General features: G+C 41.1%; 1 protein-coding gene across 2 annotated transcripts in view; it reads left to right on the forward strand.

The window, feature by feature from the left end:
- Positions 1–901: 901 nt before the first annotated feature.
- The window catches only part of rptor (regulatory associated protein of MTOR, complex 1), a 464636-nt gene continuing 444942 nt past the window's right edge, over positions 902–20595 (forward strand). For both annotated transcript variants that reach the window (XM_068058405.1, XM_068058406.1), the window contains exon 1: positions 902–1295. In XM_068058405.1, the coding sequence (XP_067914506.1) occupies positions 1143–1295 (153 nt within the window). In that variant the 5' untranslated portion in view covers positions 902–1142. The remainder of the gene's footprint in view (positions 1296–20595) is intronic.

Consider the following 20595-nt stretch of genomic DNA (forward strand, 5'->3'; position numbering starts at 1 on the left):
GTCAGTTGCCAGCATTCGCCAGAGCTGGCGGGCAGCCATAAAGACAGGGCTAAATTGTGGCGAGTCAAAGAGACTTAGTAGTTGGCAGGAAAAAAGACAGAGGCGCAAGGGGAGAGCCAACTGTGCAACAGCCCCAACAAACAAATTTCTCTGCAGCACCTGTGGAAGAGCCTGTCACTCCAGAATTGGCCTTTATAGCCACTCCAGGCGCTGCTTCACAAACCACTGACCACCTCCAGGCGCGTATCCATTGTCTCTCGAGATAAGGAGGCCCAAAAAGAAAAAAGAAAAAGAAAAAAAAAAAAAAAAAAAGAAAAAGTATGTCACAATAGTTGGGGGGGCACATTGGCGCAGTGGTTAGCACCGCAGCCTCACAGCTCCAGTGACCCAGGTTCAATTCTGGGTACTACCTGTGCGGAGTTTGCAAGTTCTCCCTGTGTCTGCATGGGTTTCCTCCGGGTGCTCCGGTTTCCTCCCACATGCCAAAGACTTGCAGGTTGATAGGTTAATTGGCCATCATAAATTGCCCCTAGTATAGGTAGGTGGTAGGGAAATATATAGGGACAGGTGGGGATGTGATAGGAATACGGGATTAGTATAAATGGGTGGTTGATGGTCGGCACAGACTTGGTGGGCCGAAGGGCCTGTTAAAGTGCTGTATCTCTAAACTAAACATTAAATTCATAATTTTCGATGAGTTAAAGTAAAATTCAAAAACAGCTATTAAGAATATGTTATTTTACTCATTTAGAAATATTAGGCTAGGTATAGTAGAAAGGAAATTATGGACGTTTAGAATACAGTCAGGTGCAAAAGGCAAAACAGTCAGGGTGGCAGAACGGGTTTGAATGGTTTCGTGAGCAAGTTGCGCGGATTGGGCCGTTCGCTTTGCCGTAGGGACGCGGTGCATTGTGGCCTCGATCAAGATGGCGTCCTCCGTTCGGGCGGAATGAGCGGTGGCGAACCGGGAGCCAGAGGCGGCGGCGCCGACACCGCCTTCATTTAACTTCACCTCTCGCCCTGAAGATAAGGAGCTTCCCCCAATCCTTCCACCCCATTGCCCCCCCCTGAGGGGGGGTGTTGGCTCTGGTTGTACCGAGTGGAGTCGGCGGGGGAGGGAGCCCGGGCCGGCAGCCGGCAGCATGGCTGGCGCGAGCCTGCTGGAGGACCTGCTGGAGGAGGACCAGGGCGACATGACGGACTGGAACCTTCCAGTGGCTTTCATGAAGAAGCGGCACTCGGAGAAAATTGAGGGCTCCAAGGCGGTTACCCAGAGCTGGCGCATGAAAGACCGGGTAAATTCCGACATTGAATGTTTGCCCCCTTTGATCTCTGTTTCACTCCTCGCTGACCTGCTGGAGGTTACATTCAGACACTCTCGCCTACAACTTTCCAGTGGCCGGCTGGCCACAGGGTTTCTGTGCAGCCCAGAATAAAACTTCCCATTCCTATTCACATGTGTTCGATTTTAGTGAGCGGAAGTGCATGTTTTCAAATATTCGCTTTAATACCCATAACCTGAAATTGACTCAATTCTTTGTTATCAAACTTTGACTCATAAATATTGACAACACTGCTTTAAAACTACAAACAATCTTTGTGTTTTGAACAATAGTTGCAACATTACGTATATTGCTGCGTTTAATTTGGGTTATGCCTGATCTTTTAAAAGAATGCAAGAACGCAAAAAATAGGAGCAGGTGTAGATTATATGGCCCATCGAGCCTGCTCCGCCACAGTACGATCATGGCTGGAGGAGCTGTAATTTAATTTCAAAGTACATTTATGCAAGCATCAGTACAGTTTTGTAGATTTTAATTGGCCACAATTGATGTATTTGCGAAAAAGTGACCTCTTGACAAGCCTTGGAATCCTCTGTTTTTAATTCTTAAATTTAAATTTAAGGATCAAATGTATTTTAGATAGTTTTTAAAATAACGCTTCTCAGGGCTCTTGGTATTAAAAAAGCCCCTAAACTGCAGAATCGAGATATAATTTTAGCAGTGTTTTTAATATACTTTTAGCAGTTTTAGTTAGAAATAGCTGAGTCATGTTGGCATCCCGACTAACCTGTAACTGTGGGAAAATTTTACCACACTTAGAGAGTGAATGCATGAGGTCAATGACGCTAAGTACATATTCATGGAATGTAGTTCAGTATAAGTGGTAGACGAGCGAGATTTTTGAAGAATAGTTTTTCAAAATCTGACTCTCCAATGAATCAAATGACGGTGAAAGAAAATTGTTAATATTTTGGTTATGATTCTTCATCAGAACTGACTTAACATGCTATGCATTGCCTGCATGTCTACAATATCCAGCACTTTAAACAACCTATATTGAATTACTAAAGTGCTTTAAAAAAAAATTTGTTGAGGATAGGCAATACATAATGTATTTTGTAAAGTCATTGTACACTTATGACATGTTACATACAGGTGAATGCAGCATCATGTTCAGACTTGTTGGTGTGGTTGCACACACTGGAAACTGCATTGCTTGGACTTTGGGATAACTTGATGAGTCTTATGGTTGTGGTGAGGGGTAACTGCTCTTGGGGAACACTGGGAGGAGGTATTAGTAGAATTCCCTTCTGACATTGGGAGGTGGTCTTTATTTGGGGTAATGGGGAGGGTGATGCTTGTCTAACTTCTGTAGTCTGCCCTAAAAGGATCCCAGTTATGAACAGTACCTCTCAAGTTCCAGGCACAGTCCATTTACTTTGTGCAAGTGGCATGTGCCCTACAGATGTTTTTTGCATTTTGTGTGAAGGGCTGTGATGTGCCACAGTGGGGATTGTATCTTTTTTCAGCCTTAATTTTACTTGGGAACATGATTGATTAAGGCGTTGGACAGCTCCTTCATTACTTTTCAACATTTTGTCAATGCAGCATTTATCATTTGAGTTTTACTAAATTGTAACAGTTTGAAAGAATTGATGAAGTTATATGAATGATATATTTCAATAAGAAAAGCAGTGCTGAAAATGTGAAGCAGTTCAATAAAACAGAATGGTGGTGACTTGAAACTTTTACAATTATGCCCATACGAAAAATAAAAAAAATACCCAATAGTGTAATAATAGCTTTTGTTCTGCTGAAATTGATTTTCAGAACTTGGTTCTGAGAGAACATTTTTGAGTTATATAATAGAAGGTTGCACTGAGTGAGTGATTAAGTGAGTGGGCAGGAATGTGGCAGATGGAATATAATGTGGAGAAATGTGAAGTTATCCACTTTGGTTGGAAAAATAGAAAAGCAGATTTTTTTTAAATGGTGAGAGACTGAGAACTGTTGGCATTCAGAGGAACCTGGGTGTCCTTGTACATGCATCACAATTTGATATGCAGGTGCAGAAAGCAATTAGGAAAGTAAATGGTATGTTCGCCTTTATTACAAAGGGATTGAAGTACAAGAGTAAAGAAATTCTACTGCAATTATAAAGGGCCTTGGTGAAATTACACCTGGAGTACTGTGTACAGTTTTGGTGTCCTTACCCATGGAAGGATATACTTGCCTAGAGGGAGTGTAACAAAGATTCTTGGACAGATTCCTGGTATGAAGGGATTGTCCTATGAGGAGAGGTTAAGTAGACTAGGCTTGTATTTCCCAGATTTTAAAAGAATAAGAGGTGGCCTCATAGAAACATATAAAATTCTTAAGGGACTTGGCAGGGTCAATGCTCGAGGGGATGTTTCCCCTGGTTGCAGTGTCTAGAACTAAGCGTCATAGTCACAGAATAAGGGGTTGGTCATTTAGTGCTGAGATGAGAAATTTCTTCACTGAGTGTTGTGAACCTTTGGAATGCTGTACCCCAGTGGGCTGTGGAAGCTCAGTCAATGAGCGTATTCAAGACAGAGATGATAGATTTTTGGATACTAAGAATTAAGGGGTATGGGAATAGTGCAGGAAGGTGTAGCTGAAGTCGAAGATCAGCCATGATTATGTTGAATGGCCTGTGCCGTTATTTGCACGCTAATTAATTCCACTGTCTCTTGCAGCCCTTTAATTATCACAGCAATCCTGGACTCCAGCAGTGCACAATTGTGGCATTCCTCATGTCCACTGTTTCTAGGATGCAAGCAATGAGAAATATGGATGAATCTGGTGTATTCCTGGCATATTTGGGCAGGCATATCAGTCTTTTGTCACTTCTGGCAGAAAATCCAGGAAGTGACGAGGGAAAACGGGGAGCGATTGTAACGGGTAGTGAAAATCCTGACCACTTTTATTTTAAGTTTACTGATGGATTTCTTGTGCTTTCCACACAATAAATCAAATATGTGCTATTTTAAGGTCGAAGGTCAAAGTCTAATTAAGTAAATTTTAAGATTGTTTCATATGTGTAACAAAGTGCAATGTTTTGATTGTGGTCTCTGGACATGCCAGATGTACTGTTTCAATATAGAAAATAGACTTGCATGTGTTGAGAAATGGGCTAACTTCTTTCAAAATCCATTTAGGAAAGGATTTAATTGTGCATGACCCTAAGGAAATTTTGCTTAGTTCTGATTCCATGTGTCTTAATGTGATTTTTCTCACCCTTTCCAGTTCGGCCCCCAAGACACAGGAAACATTCAAATGGTGGAGGTGGTGTCGATAAAAGCCACAAGGCTTATGTCTAGCATTCAAGTTCTGAATTATGAAGAAAGGCTGGAGATGCTTCTAATTTCAGCCTTGAAAGGAGGGGCCTGAGTGGTGATCTTACAGATGCACACACGATAATTAAAACCGAATTGAAAAAGCAAACTGGAATATGATTTCTAATTAAATTGCAGATAGGACAAGGAAAAATAAGTTCAAATGAGTAAAAGACAAATTTTGGACTGACACCTAGAAGTTTATCTCAGAGTAATCAACATCGAAAGAACTTCTAGGTACAGTAATGGGATCATTTAAAATACAATTGGATATTGCAATGGAGAAGCGTAGGGTCTTTCTAAATGGAGGAACAAAGATTAACTGAAACCCATCCTCATCATGAGTGAGACCCTAGGGTTCCGCACTATGACTAGAAGTACATTAAGTGGAGAGTCTCATTTTAGTCTCCTAAGAACCATGCTGGGAAACTATTCACAGTGCTGTCTTGAATGTGAATTTTAATTCTTGAGCTTGTTGGTTTTAGATTTAAAAAAAAAAAATGATAATCTGGCATCATCACATTGAATATAAACTAACATTCATTTTATGTCAATATTTTTGATTATGATTTCCAAAGGGAAACCCAGCAAAACTGTTGCTGTTCTTTTTAGAATTGTGGATAGCGTAACTTTCTTCTTACTTTTGCTTACAAGTTGTTGCTAAATTAGTTTTCCTTGACAGAATCTTGGCTCACAGGTATTCACTCCTTACTGAAGCTTCCAGCACTGCCCCACACCCATAGTGCTGTGTTGGCAGAGCCGCTCATCACCAAATCTCACCTTGGTCTGTCAGCCTGCTATTTTGACGCCTCTTCCATTGAGCATCTCGCTTTGCTCCATGTCTCTCGCCTCTCCCTTAAAATCCTCGTTCTCTGCTGCCCATCCAAGTCTGCACCCATTTTCTCAGAGATGTCTGCCATCCATCACTTCCTTCTATCACTCAGCACTCACATCCTCCTCCTCCTTACCAACCCCACTTCTTCCTGCATCTGCCCCTAAGAAATCTCTCCCTCAAGTCACTTACAGTGCCACTATCAAACTCCCAACTGTCTAGCCTTTGGCCCTCCGTTTGCTGTTCAATCGCACCCTCACCTCAACCTTTGATGCTCTCGTCCCCAATAAAACCCTTACTGTCGCCCATTCTGGTCGTTCCCCTGGTACAGTCTCCATTCTCACCTCCTTAAGTCTAAGGGAACAGATTTGAATGTTTATGGAACACAACTGGCCTAGCCATTCATTGCCATATCTGTCTGGAATACAGCAAACACCACTGGGCTCTGCTCTCCTTTTCCAAAATTTTTTCACTACTCAAGGATCATCCTGGAATGCATTGATGACCCCACTCCTCTACCATCTATGCCCTTAGACCCTTAAGCCCCTGCTGCCTTGACCCTCGCTCCGACCACAAGTGCAAGGGGCTGTTGTACTTCTTTGTCACTAAGATTGAGACCATATGATCAGCTGCCTCTGTTGCATCCTTGCCTTCCCTTAGCCAACAAGCCAAACATTCCCCGAGGTGTCTCCCTATGCTAGCCCTAAACTCGCAGCTTTCTCTAATTTCTCTCCTTTCTTCCCTCATGCTTTCTCTGAGCTCAGCTCCTGCATGAGATGTTCGTGGTCCTCCAACTCTGGCCTCCTGTGCATCCACCACGTCCTTTCCCCCACCATTGGCAGCTGTGCCTTCAGCAGGCTAGACCCTAAGCTCTGGAACTTCTTCCCTAAACTTCTCCGCACTCTACCTATCTCTCCTTTAAGATGCTCCTGTAAAACTTACCACCTTGACACAAGCTTTTGCCACGTGTCCTAATATCTCCTTTTGTGACTTGGTGTCTGATTTTATATGATTACACTGCTGCAAAATGCCTTGAGACATTTTACTATGTTATAGGTGCTCCATAAATGGGCGGCGCAGTGGTTAGCACCGCAGCCTCACAGCTCCAGCGACCCGGGTTCAGTTCTGGGTACTGCCTGTGCGGAGTTTGCAAGTTCTCCCTGTGACCACGTGGGTTTCCGTTGGGTGCTCCGGTTTCCTCCCACAGCCAAAGACTTGCAGGTTGATAGGTAAATTGGCCATTATAAATTGCCCCTAGTGCAGGTAGGAGAAATGAGGGAAGGTGGGGATGTGGTAGGGAATATGGGATTACTGTAGGATTAGTATAAATGGATGGTTGATGGTCGGCACAGACTTGGTGGGCTGAAGGGCCTGTTTCTGTGCTGTCTCTCTCTATGACTCTAAGTTGTTTTAAGAAAAAGTCCTTCATGCATCTGGTATGATAAAAGCAGAAGTATCTAGCAATACATACCAGATTTGTCAGCACCTGATGAGAAAAGATAGGTTGATATTTCATGTTGGTTGACCTGCATGCATATTGAACACTTCCTGTTTTTATTTCATGTTTTCAGAATTTGCAAGTTACTTTTCTTTCCTTTAAATGCTTTACATTAATTTAAAAACTGATAAATAACTCTTGCTGTCTTTTGAATGCTGCAGATATGAAATAAATAGGAGCAGGCCCTTCGAGCCTGCTATGCAATAAGGTCAGAAGAATTTTATGTTTCATTTTTGGATAATTTTTTTTAAAACTCTAGGGAATATAGGCCTAGTCTACTATGACTTGTGCCTTGGAGATGAGGGGCTGTCCCCTCAGGTGTTGAGCCAAATATAGTGGGACAGAATTTATTGTAGCTGGCTAACCATTGGTGCTCATCATTTGTTAGGCTTGCCCTTGCCCATTTAATTTGCATGACTTTTTGTATTGGAAGTTACTGGAATTTAGAGATACAAACAGTGCAATGCCCACTGCAGGGCCTCTTCGATTTTGTGAACAGGGCAAGCAGTTGTTTATCTCCTTAGATTGAAGTATTGCTAATGAGCAGCAGATTGAAGCAGGAAGTACAAGTTAGAATAGTGAATTCAATGTCAATTCAGGTACAGAAAGCAAAGAGGCAAAGAAAGTTTGAGTTGAGAGAGATCAAAGCAATGAAGAAAAAAAAACTTTTTTTATTTGTTTCATGGGATGTGGGTGTCGCTGGCCAGGCCAGCATTTATTGCCCATCCCTAATTGCTTATGAGAAGTTGGTGGTGAGCTGCCTTCTTGAACTGCTGCAGCCCATATGAGGTAGGTACCCCCACAGTGCTAATGGGAAAGGAGTTCCAGGATTTTGACCCAACGACAGTGAAGGAACGGTGATATAGTTCCAAGGCAGGATGGTGTGTGACTTGGAGGGGAACTTGCAAGTGGTGGTGTTCCCATGCATCTGCTGCTCTTGTCCTTCTAGGTGGTAGAGGTCATGGGTTAAATCACTGAAATCACCAACAACAATTCAAATCTGAAGGAATGAGACTCCACACTTGGAGTAGTTAATTTTCTGTGCCAGAGTGGTAGGTTGGCAGTAATTAAGGCTTAACATGCCATTAAAAGGATACTTAGACAAAAATGAGCCAGCACGAACAGCAACTTCATGCCTTTCGGTACATTTGAATGGGGGAGCCAGATGGTGAGATTCTGTTTTCGTGAATTCAGGGAGGAGCGGCGCATCTTGAGCATCAACTTCCGAATCTTTTGTATTTATCAGCACTGGCGTGAAGCTACTGTCTGATTTGTGCATATATACTGGGAAAGCGCTGTTGACCTCATTTTTAAGCTAAGTTCTGGCCCAGTGAGTTTAAAATATTGCCATGGGGAAACATCAAGACCAACTATTTTAATTTGGAGGTTAGGGAGAGCGAGTCAGTTATTTCTGGGCTGCCCTGGAACAGTATGGGTGGGGGACAGGGAGCAGCTGATCAGAGCTCCCTTGGCTGTAGCTGGTACACTACCCAGACATGCAGGAAAAAAGGGAATCTTACATTTAGTCTTTCGTACTGCAGTTAGTTTGCTTCAACTCTATCCCTACAATCCTTTAAATATATATAAATTATAATTGCTTTGATATGCTGATTGTTTTTGGAATGCAAACATATTTTGCATATCATAAATTTGTGCAGCTTGCCATTTATTTTCTGAATTTGTATTGGCAAAGGTCAGTTTTCAAATTGAATGTTTTATGGCCTTGGATAAAGTTATATTAAAAAAAACTTTCCTCCCTGTTTCACACTGGGATTGTACCATTCTCCATCCTTCAGGTTAAGTTGTTCAATGATGCCATTATCTACTAGTTTCTTGCTAGTACCAACAACAAGAAGTTGGATTTATATAGTTCTTTAACATAGTGAAACGTCTGAAGGCATTTTACAGGAGTGTTATCAAACAAAAATTGACAACAAGTTGCATAAGGAAATATTAGAGCAAAAACTGCGGATGCTGTAACTCTGAAATGATAACAGAAAGTGCTGGAAATATTCAGGTCTGGCAGCATCTGTGTAGAGAGAAAGAGTTAACGTTTAACATTTCAGTTCTGATGAAGGGTCGCAGACCTGAAATTTTAACTCTTGTTACGCCTGAGGCAGGAGGAATGCGCTGTTAATTCAGACCCACTTCTCCACAGGTCACAACATAAATTTAAATCTTCCCACTTACCGAAATAGTCAATCAGATACTCTATTTGTTCCTAGAATAAAGCACACCAACCAGGTTTCTTTAATAAACAACAAAATTATCTGTTTATCGTAAACCAAGTCTTAACCAATAATGAAGTAACCATATGCGCAAATTGAAATATTAAAACCCCTTATTTTATCCTAGCCCTCTCACACGCACTCACGTGCACAACTGGTTAACCAGATTAAGAAAGGAATTTTTGTTTACAGCTGTTACAAAGAAATAGAAGGATTTAAAAAAAACAAAACACTAATGCTTAAAACAAAGTCAGAAGTCCTTTGTTTGGTGAGGTGTCCAAAAGGCTGTCACTAGGAATCTTTCGAGGCAATGTTGATGAACAGTCTGGGTAGGCTTTCAAGAAATGCAGCTATATAAGGCTTTACACAGGTCCTACATCAGGTGTACAACAACAAAGGTTTCAATTTTCACATTCAATGCCAAGTTCTTTCAAAGTTGCAAGGTTTCTGCAAACATTCAGGATTTCTTCAAATACAGGAGGCAATAGTATAACTTGATGCAGGATTTGCTTTTCAAGAGAAAGGATGGGCTGTATCTTCTGTTCTCCTGGCAGGTCAATAATCAAACTCTTAACTGCCTGTTTTTAGCCAAACCAACTGGATTTTCTTTGAACAGTACAAAATGAAACTAACTTTTTCCAGAGGCAAGTCCTATGGCAATCATAAATCCTGACGTCAATAAGCAAATAGCTCTTCAGGTCATAACACAACCCCCTGTTGTGTTTACTTGAAATCATGTGTCTTCCAGAAAAAAACTTGTTTACTGGTCAACCTTCTGTTGACCTTCCTTTTAAAAAAAAAAGCACCCAAAGTTTAGCTTCCTCAAGGTTCCAGCATTCCATGAAATCCTTTTCAGTTTAAAAAAAAAATAGATTCTCAAGTTTTAACGAAAATAAAAGAAACCCTTGTGACACTCTCTAAACAGATGCTGCCAGACCTGTTGTGTATTTCTGGCACTTTCTGTTCTTAATGAAATATTCGGCCAGGTGACCAAAAGCTTGGTCAATATGTATGCTTTAAGGAGTGTCTTAAAAGAGGAGAGAGAAGTAGAAGTTTAGAAGCACAGAGATTTCGGGAAGAATTTTCAGAGCTTGAGCTGAAGTCATGACTGCCAATGGTGGAGCAATGAAAGTCGGAAATGCACAAGAGGCCAGAATTGGAGGAGTGCTGAGATCTTGGAGGCTTGTCGGGCTGAAGGAGGTTAGAGATAGGGAGGAGTCAAGGCCAGGACAATGCCGAAGGTAAAACCTATGTCATGCTAAGCCCCCACCTGACAAGAATGAGGCACATTAATTTTGTCATGAACATTGATTTTAAACTTACTGGAGTGAATAAAGGACTTGTTAAACAGATCAGCTGTGGCTGGAAAAGACATTTGCATACTAAGACAGTGTTTGGAAGGACAAAGCAGCCATTCCTTGACTCATTCAACCCACAATGGACTTTTGATCACCAGATGTTGAAGGTGGGGGGGAGCTCGCATTCCAGGTTGACTGCTAAGATGGCCGAATACACAAACAGACATGGTCAAACCAGCTAGTCACATGATTAACTTGCTGGGCAACCTGAGTTTTTTGAATTTGTACAAGCAGTTTGGGCAGAGTGTCTGTTTGCTCCTGGACTGAGAAGATCTCTCTCCTGTCTGCTCCCATCACTTTCTGTCAAGCCTCTGAATCCACTGAAGACACATGAACCCCAAGAGAGAAAAGTCTCCTAAAGTGAACAAGGTTTAAGAAGAGTACTGGGCCTCAACAGAAAGCAAGATCTACCTACAATCAAGGACTGTACAGTGAGCTCAAAGACCCGTAACAACAACTCTTCAGATATTACCTCAAACCTTTCCACTTTATTTTTCTTCTGTTTGCATGTGTGTATCACATATGCATGCTTAGCGTAGGGCGCGGCGTTTATCTGTAGGCGTTAATCGAATCAGAGTTGTAAGTTTTTAATAAATTTCAACTTTTCTTCTTTAAACCTAAGAAAACCTGTTTGTGCTGGTTTCATTGCCTTATAATTGGAAAGTGGTAAACGAGGATTCACCAAGGGGGAGCTAAAAAAAAACGGTGTGTTTAAAGTTAAACCCTGTTACAGTAAGACTAGGTGAAGGCTGAAAAGGAACCCTAGACCTCTTTCTCACCTGGTCGTAACACCTAAAATACATTGCAGTATTGAGGAAAATGGAAACATCAGCTTCTTCGTGTTCACGTTTTAGTAATGAAGAACCATCTGTCACCTGATGATGCAGTGTAGTTCTTGCGTAGTTAACAAAACAATATCTACATCTCCAAATCTTTTCATTCCTTTCCCCATTGTTTCTGCAATAATCCCCAGAGCAGACAAACCTAGACTAAACCTTTAATTCCAAACTGCAGAGAAATGTGTACACATTGCTGGAATTGTACTGCAGCGCATTTTGTTCAGTATACCAGTGCATATTTGAAAATGTTTTCCTGAAAATATCTTATTTTCCCTTTTCACTTTATTTGGGTTATAAAGTTGATACATCATTTTGAATGGGATTTTTTTTCAATAGAAAATAGAAGTTTGAGTTTCCGAATCTCATTTTAAAAACAGCGATGTCAGAGATTGATCCTAAAAGTTTAGGAAGGAATTTTGTAACACCGGATACAGGGTACCTCTTTACCTTTTTTAAAACGTCAGTATTGAATGTCCTTCAGATTTTCAAGGGTGCATGTATGGTAGTACTGTATGTCTCTTCTAAAGCATTCAAATAAGGAACTGTAACATAGATGCCTTTTACTCTTTATGGCTTTTGAGTGCAAAGATGTAAGTAACTGCATTTGTTTAAAAGTCTGTTATCTAGCATTTGTACTAAGATTTAGTGGAAATCTGTGTTATTTCATTGATTTAGTTAAGAGGGAACAGCATGAGGATGCATGTATCCTCCAGGCTTAACCCAAACCCTAAACCTTTTGAGATGGCAAATGCTATTTAACTGGATTATTCTTGGGGAGGGGGAATGATGTGAAATCTGTAGATTCAAAATAAATAACATAACATTTCAAGATTTTAACTGCTATTCTGCTGTCCTAGTAGGACATAAAAGAAGGTTCTCTTTGGAACAGAATTGAGTGAGGAAGATGGCAGATGAGATGGAGACTCTCCGATGGTGTTGTAATTGTTGGCAATGCACCGAAGGGCAGATTTGTTGTTCTGAAGCTCCTGATCAGGGGTGATTTGACTTCTGTAAAGCTAAAGGCAGCTGAGCCCTAGTTTTACAGTTTTCCAAGGACATAAGCTGTAATGTAACAACTTATGGCTCTCTGTCAGCCTTTTCATTCTTGGCTTTTGAAATTTGGAAGGTTGGCCATCACTGGCTTAAAGGAAGATGTTTGCCCAAGACAAAATTGGCTCAATTTGTGAGTTAGCTGTCATGTCACTCTCCGGATGTTATGCTTCAGTTCTCTGCATAGTATTGCTGTCTGAATTCACTTTTAGGTCAGAGCATTGGTTACACTAATTCCATCTGGAAAACCTTTGCTACTCAAAATTCAAATTAATGAACTAAGGCTTTTAATGTGATCTGAAACGGTCACGTTTAAGATTAATTGCAGGTAAAAATGTTTTCTTTGACAAAGTAAATTTTGTTTTGGGATGAATTTTAAATGAATCATACTCTCCATAATTCTGACTGTTTAAAATGAAGAACTCTGTTTTAACTTTATCTTGTATTTTCAAAAGGAATCATTTTCATCTGATAAACTTGCAGTAAATGCTGGAAAAGAATATTTAATTTTTATATTTAAAGCATTAGTCTGAATATGTATTAACATCTGTTTTGTAACATGTACATAAATCTTTCTTAGTTTTAATCTGCTCTCTTTGTCTCCCAGAGCTTGTTCTTAAGATAACTGGTCTTTGAAAGCAGGTTGAATGGGTTCTATCTCTTCACTTTTTTTCCTGCTCTTTATATCCCTGATCTGCACCAACTTTGGCGAGATGAGAATTTATCACTGTGAATTATAGACACAGACTAGTCATGGCACTCCATTTCAGTGTTTGACTTACTGTCTAATTGCTTTAATTTAAAACAAAGCTTTTTGATAGCACTAAAAACTGTTCTATTTACATTGAAAATATTAAATGATGGGAATTGTGAACATCTGGCCACGTTGTTCTGGAGTTGACTCTTCTTTGGCCTCCTTATCTCGAGAGACAATGGGTAAGTGACTGGAGGTGGTCAGTGGTGTGTGGAGCAGCGCCTAGAGTGGCTATAAAGGCCAATTCTAGAGTGACAGGCTCTTCCACAGGTGCTGCAGAAAAATTTGATTGTCGGGGCTGTTACACAGTTGGCTCTTCCCTTGTGCCTCTCTTTTTTCCTGCCAACTGCTAAGTCTCTTCGACTCGCCACACTTTAGCCCCGCCTTTATGGCTGTCCGCCAGCTCTGGCGAACGCTGGCAACTGACTCCCACGGCTTGTGATCAATGTCACAGGATTTTGCAGACGTCTTTGAAGCGGCGACATGGACGGCCGGTGGGTCTGATACCTGTGGCGAGCTCACTGTACAATGTGTCTTTGGGGATCCTGCCATCTTCCATGTGGCTCACATGGCCAAGCCATCTCAAGCGCCGCTGACTCAGTAGCGTGTATAAGCTGGGGATGTTGGCCGCCTTGAGGACTTCTGTGTTGGAGATACGGTCCTGCCACCTGATGGTGTGTGGTTAACGGCATATGATTGTGAAATGATTGAAATAGAGCATAATGGATGTAAAAAACCCTCCTTCTGAACCTACTAAATATTCAAGATGGTTGTCACTGTATTGACTAATCATACATTTACATGGTTGATCGTAATATATCCATTAAATTGTAAATAGACTACGCAAAGTATTTTTATTGATCAAAAGTGCTTAAAAAGCAGTTATATTCAGGGTTTTTTGGTATCCAGCTGTTTTTTGGCCATATCTAAACTGACCAAGAATGGGTGGAAAAATGAAACTTATTTTGTCAATGCAGCATTAGTAAGGAGTTAATAGTTCCAGCAAATTATATTTTCAGTGCATAATGGTCAATTTCTTTTTGTCTTAATGTGATTGTAAATAGTCTGCAGCAGGTTGCCACTGTGAAAAGTGCTTAACCAAGCTGTTTCTCACAGCAGGATCATTATTTCTTATAGCTAATTTACTGTGTGTCCTTTGGAATTTGTGAATTTCAGTATTACATGGTGTTAGCTGCAGAATCGGTAAGACATGTGCAGTTAGCTCTGTTGTTAAAATGATCCCATCCTCTTTATGTTGCACCAACCTGTATCTGTGGGAATAGTTAGATTGACATCAGAAACCTAGATCAAAATTATTCACACTTCTTGGGGAGACATTCAGCTTCTTATAACCTCATGCTTTAAGCTTGGTATTGTATAATCGGGGAGAAAAAAAAAAATAAATTTTGAACTGTAACACAATAAAAACAGTCCTAATATTTAATGCTTATAAGTCAGGTTGTCTGTTCCAATCAGTTCTCAGACTTATTTCCCTGTATCACAAGGCTTTAACTTTGCAATGGTACTCAGTATGTTCGGAACATGCCCCTAGTTAGGTATCTGATGCCATCCCTTGACCCAGCAGCTTAATTAAAACCGAAAATGCTGGAGTTACTCAGCAGGTTAGGCAGCATCTGTGGGGAGAGAAGCAGAGTTAATGTTTCAGGTCAGTGACCTTTCATCAGAACTGGAAAATGTTAGCGATCTAACAGGTTTTTAAGCAAGTATGGAGCCGGGGACAGGGAGAGGGGTGGAATGAAGAAAAGGGAAGGTTTGTGATAGGATGGTAGGTAGGAGAGATTAAATAACAAAAGGGATGATGGTGCAAAGCAAAAGGGGATGGTAATGAGTCAAGTAAAGAAACAGAGGATGGGTCTAGAGGAGATGTAAATGGCAACAGCAGAATCATCAAAGAGCTGCTGTCCGGAAAAAGGGTATCAGTAGTTATAATCTGAAATTGTTGAACTCAGTGTCGAGTCTGGAAGGCTGTAAGGTGCCCAGTTGAAAGATGGGATGCTTTTCCTCGAGCTTCCACAGCTTTCCATCTTGTCAAAACCTTCCCTTTTGTTCATTCCTCCACTCCCCCTTTCCATGCTTCTGTACTTGATTTAAACCTGTTAACTTGGCTGCTCAAAGATGCATGAGAGTGCCACCTGCAGATTTGCCTTTTTAATAGAACAAAATGAAAGCCCTCCTGGAATAGTATTTTACCTTTGCATTTTGGCAATAAAATCTACCATGCTGAGGCACAGCATATTACTGCATTGAGTGTTGTGTTTCTGAATCACCTGTAGAAATTTGAAAACACAATAGATCTCTATAGCGTTCATGGATGGTCTTGAACACAGGGCAAGGGGTACTGCGTTAGTTGGCTGGGGAATGAAACGGGGAAGAGAGCATGATAATTGAGCAGGGATAAAACATCAGCCCTAGGGACTGGAGCACTGGCATGAACAGGATGCAGGATTTTTTGTTGAAGCAAGAATAGAGAAGTTTCCTGTTACCTGGCAATTGTGAGCAAGTGTTCGGGACTGAAGGCATTCCTGACGCTGAGGTGTTCTGCAGACTGAGACTGGGAGCAGAGACTTTTGAGTGACTGTTCTGTATGCCATGAGATTATGACTAGAAGCTTTCGTATAGCATTTTTTCTAATGTCAGAGTTCACAATTGCATTAATCTCACACAATTTGCAATGCAGAGCAGGCCTAACTGGTCTATGCTGGTGTTTATGCTCCACACACAACCTACTACATCTATTTGCATCACTTTCTATTCCTTCCTCCCTCATGTACTTCTCCAGCTTCCCTTTAAATGCATCTGTGCTGTTTGCCTCAACTACTGTATGTGGTAGCAAGTTCCATATCCGAATCACACTCTGTGGAAAGAAATTTCTCCTGAATCCCTATTGGATTTGTTAGTGACTATCATATTTATGGCCCCTAGTTTTTGACTGCCCAACAAGTGGGAATATCTTCTTTATGTCTAACCTATCAAACCCCTTAATAATTTTAACAATCTCCTGTTCGATGACCCCTTAGCCTTCTCTCTCATGTAGAAAAGAACTCCAGCCTTTTCAGTCTTTCCTGATAGTTATAACCTCAGGTTTGGTAATATCCTTGAAAATCTTTTTCCACCTTCTCCAATGCTTCTATATCATTTTTGCAATAGTACACAGTGCCCCTAAGTGTTGCCTATCCAAGGTTCTGTGGAGGTTTAACATAACTGCTTGCCTTTCAATTCTATTCCTTCAGAAAAGAACCCTAGAAACAAACAAATGTTGACCAAAAATTGATAGGGGAAGAAAATAGAGTAAACTAGCAAGAAATATAAAAACAGATTGTAAACCTTTTATAAGTACGTAAAAAGAAGAGATTAGTGGGAGTGAACATGGTCACTTAGAGGCTGAGACGGGAGAAGTTATAATGGGAAATAAGGAAATGGCAGAGACATTATAGCAAATATTTTGTGTCTGATTTCACAGTAGACACAAAAACATACCAGAAATATTGGGGAACCACGGCTATGATGAGAGTGAGGAACTTCAAAATAATAATAAAGAACAAGTACTGGAGAAGTTAATAGGGCTAAAAGCTGTCAAATCCCCTGGACCTAATGGCCTACATCCTACGGTTCTAAAAGTGGGTGCAGGGATAGTAATTGCACTGGTTGTGACCTTCCAAAAATTCCCTAGATTCTGGAATGGTCCCAGTGGATTGGAAGGTAGAAAATATATCAAGAAAGGAGGGAGAGAAAACACGGAGCAACAGGCCAATTAGTCTGACACCAGCCATTGAGAAGATGCTGGAATCCATTGTTAAGGAAGTGGCAGCAGGGCACTTAGAAAATCATAATATGATTAGGCAGAGTCAACATGGTTTTGTGAAAGTGTTCGAGAAATCTGTTAGTTTTTTTGAGGGTGTAACTGGCAGGGTAGATAAAGGGGAACCAGTGGATGTTGTGTATTTCAATTTTCATAAGGCATTCGATAAGGTTCCACGCAAAAGGTTGTTGCACAAGATAAGGGTTCATGGGGTTGGGGTAATATATCATGGCTAGAGGCTTGATTAAAGGACAGAAAATAGAGAGTAGAAATAATTGCATTTTCAGGTTAGCAGGCTTTTAACAATGGGGTGCCACAAGGGTCAATGCTGGGGCCTCAGCTATTTACAATCTATATTAATGACTTAGATGAAGGGAATGACTAATCTTTCTAAGTTTGCTGACAATACAAAGCTAGGTGGGAAAGTAAGCTGTGAGGCCACAAAAGAGTCTGCAAGGGATATGCATAGGTTAATTGAATGGGTAAGAAGTTGGCAAATGGAATATAATGTGGGGAAATGTGAGATTATTCACTTAGGTAGAAAGAATAGAAAAACAATGTTTTTTAAGTGGTGAGAAACTGGTAAATGTTGGTCTCTGGAGGGATTTGGGTGTCCTTGTTCAAGAAAGTTAACATGCAGGTACAACAAGCAGTTGAGAAGTCAAATGGCATTATGGCCTTTATTGCAGGTGGGTTGTAGTGCAAGAGTAAGGAAATCAATTGCACAAGGCTTTGTGTTGCGCACAGTTTTGTCTCCATGCCTAACTTCCTTTAGAGGTGTAACAAAGGTTCACTTGTTAGATTCCTGGGATGAGGAGAGATTGTGTAGAATGGGCCTATTTTCTCTGGAGTTTAGAAGAATGAAAGGTGATCTCATTGAAACATGTAATATTCTTAAGGTTTTGCAGGGTTGGTGCTGAGAAGCTGTTTCCCCTGGCTGGGGAGTCTAGAAATAGAGTGTATGTTCTCCGTGGAAGGGGTTGACCATTTCTGAGTGAGATGAGGAGAAATTTCTTCACTCAGAGGGTTGTGAATCTTAGAAATTCACTACCCCAGAGGGCTGTGAATGCTCAGTCATTGAGATTGTTCAAGGCTGTGGCAGATTTTTTGGACTTTGAGGGAATCAAGGAATATGGGGATCAGGCGGGAAAGCGGAGTTGAGGTCAACGATCAGCAATGATCATCATGAATAAAGGAGCAGGCCCGAGAGGCCATACGGCCTACTCCTTCCTGCTCCTATTTCTTATGCTAGATGCGTGACTTTATTATACATCCATAGAACTGTCAGTATGTGGAACATGGGCACTGATGCTGAACGGGTGAACTAAAGCAGAATAAATATCGCTCTTTAAACAGCTGGAAAGAATATTCTCTCTTTGGTCTGTTCCAAAGCTTCCCAGCTTTCAGCATTTCTCCAGAGCTAGCTGCTGGCTATACCTGGATGTCAGCTCCTTGACTGACTTGGATACATTTTGAATCATTCAGTTGTTGCGAGCTCCAATTTTAGCAGCATTCGATCAAATGACATATTTCTTGGAGTATGTTTTATGATAAATATAAATCTCTGAGCTTTACTGTGACATTTGGATTACAACTTTGAATTCCTTTGTCTTCTGTGTAATACATGCTCTGAAATTATTGAACTCGATGGTCAGTCCAGCAGACTGTAGTGTGCCTAATCAGTAAATGAGATGCTGTTCCTCGAGCTCGCGTCGATGTTTGCTGGAACACTGCAGCAATCCCAGGACGGAGATGTCAACATGAGAGCATGACGGCCCCCCATTTTACTTTAATTTTTAGTTTTTTTTGTACTTTTTTGTGTTCATTTTATTTTATTTTATCTTAGTTTGTTCAGTTTGCCTAACCGCTGCTTTTTTTTTCATGTTTGTGCTTGTAGCTGTTCAGTTTTTAGTCCATTAACACCCTATCTGTACTAATACTTTCTCTTTCAATACACCATTAACATATTGTTTGCCTTTGTTGCATGACCTTCTGGTCGGTTATTCTCTGTGACCTTGTCCTATCTGCACCTTCTCCTTTGTTATCTCTTGCCCCATCCCCGCTTTACTTGCTTAAAACCTTTTACATTTCTAATATCTGCTAGTTCTGAAGAAGGGTCACTGACCTGAAACGTTAACTCTGCTTCTCTCTCCACAGATGCTGCCAGACCTGCTGAGTATTTCCAGCATTTCTTGTTTTTATTTCAGATTTCCAGCATCCGCAGTATTTTGCTTTTATTAAATAATGGTACAAGGTGCAATATAGTACTTTCTCCCAGACTATCAAAATAAACACTGCTTGCATTTGTATAGTGTTTTATTTCCATGTTTGAATCTCTTCAATCAGGTATCCGTTCCTGCCACAGCACTGGAACGGCCCAACCAAAGTTACAGTGATTGTGACTCTGACCGTTTCATCCTCCTCGACCTTGATGCAGTTTTTGACACGGTCAACCATAACATCTTCCTCCAACACCTCGCCTCCATTGTCAGCTCAGTGGCCAAGCTTAGCTTGGATCCACTCTTGCCTCTTGGATTGTAGCCAGATCATCTGCAGCAAGGTCTTCTCTTTCTGCTGCACCACATGCTGCCACTTGGCAACATCATCTGTAGACATGGGGTAAGTCCCACATGTATGCTGAAGACATCCAGATCTACCTCTTCACCTCTTTTGACCCCCCCCAATGCCTCTGTGTTGACATAGTCTTGGATGAGCTGCAATTTCCTCCAGTTAAACATTGGGAAGATTGAAGCCATTGTTTTTGGCCCCTGCCAACAAACTACATATTGCCACTGATTCCATCATGCTTTCTGGCCAGTGTCTTAGGCCGAACCAAACTTTTTGCAGCTCGGTGCTCCGTTCAGTAATGAGCTGAGCTCCTGATCCGTCTCTGTAGCATCACTTGCCTCTGCTCCTATTTCACCCCATCTGCTGCTGAAACCCTCATCCATATCTTTGCCATCTCCAGACTTGACAATACCCTCTCTAAAATTTAGCTCATCCAAAGCTCTGCTGCCTGTACTCTATCCCACATCAAGACAAGCTCACACAACACCCCTGTCTTTTCCATCTGACATTGGCTCCCAGACTCCCAACACCTCAAATTTAAAATTCTCACTCTCATGTTTAAATCCCTTCACGACCTTGTCCTTGCTATATCTTGAACTTTCTCCTACCCTAAACCTTGTCGGAACTCTTTGTTCTCTGACTTTGGCCTTTTATACATCCCTGCTCCTCCCATCGCTCCACCATTTGAAGGCTGTGCCTTCAGCCTTCTCAACCCTGTGATCTAGAATTCATTCCCTAAACCTCCTCACTATCCTTTCATTTTTAAGGTCCTCCTTAAAACCCACCTCTTTGACCAATCTTTTGGTCACCCTTCATGTGGCTCTTCAGCATCTCATTTGTGGCTTCCCACCTTTACCAATTGCATCGCATTATAAAGCTTTAAAAAGTTAAGTCAAAAGTAAGAGCCGTGTTTTTATTGTGGGGATAAAAGGCGAATCGTAATGCCGCGCTTTGCGGTTTCAAATGATTTTAACAAAAAACATTAACATGCTTTAAATAAACTTGTTTG

The sequence above is a fragment of the Heterodontus francisci genome, chromosome 26 (genome assembly GCF_036365525.1).
Source record: "Heterodontus francisci isolate sHetFra1 chromosome 26, sHetFra1.hap1, whole genome shotgun sequence".
NCBI lineage: Eukaryota > Metazoa > Chordata > Chondrichthyes > Heterodontiformes > Heterodontidae > Heterodontus > Heterodontus francisci.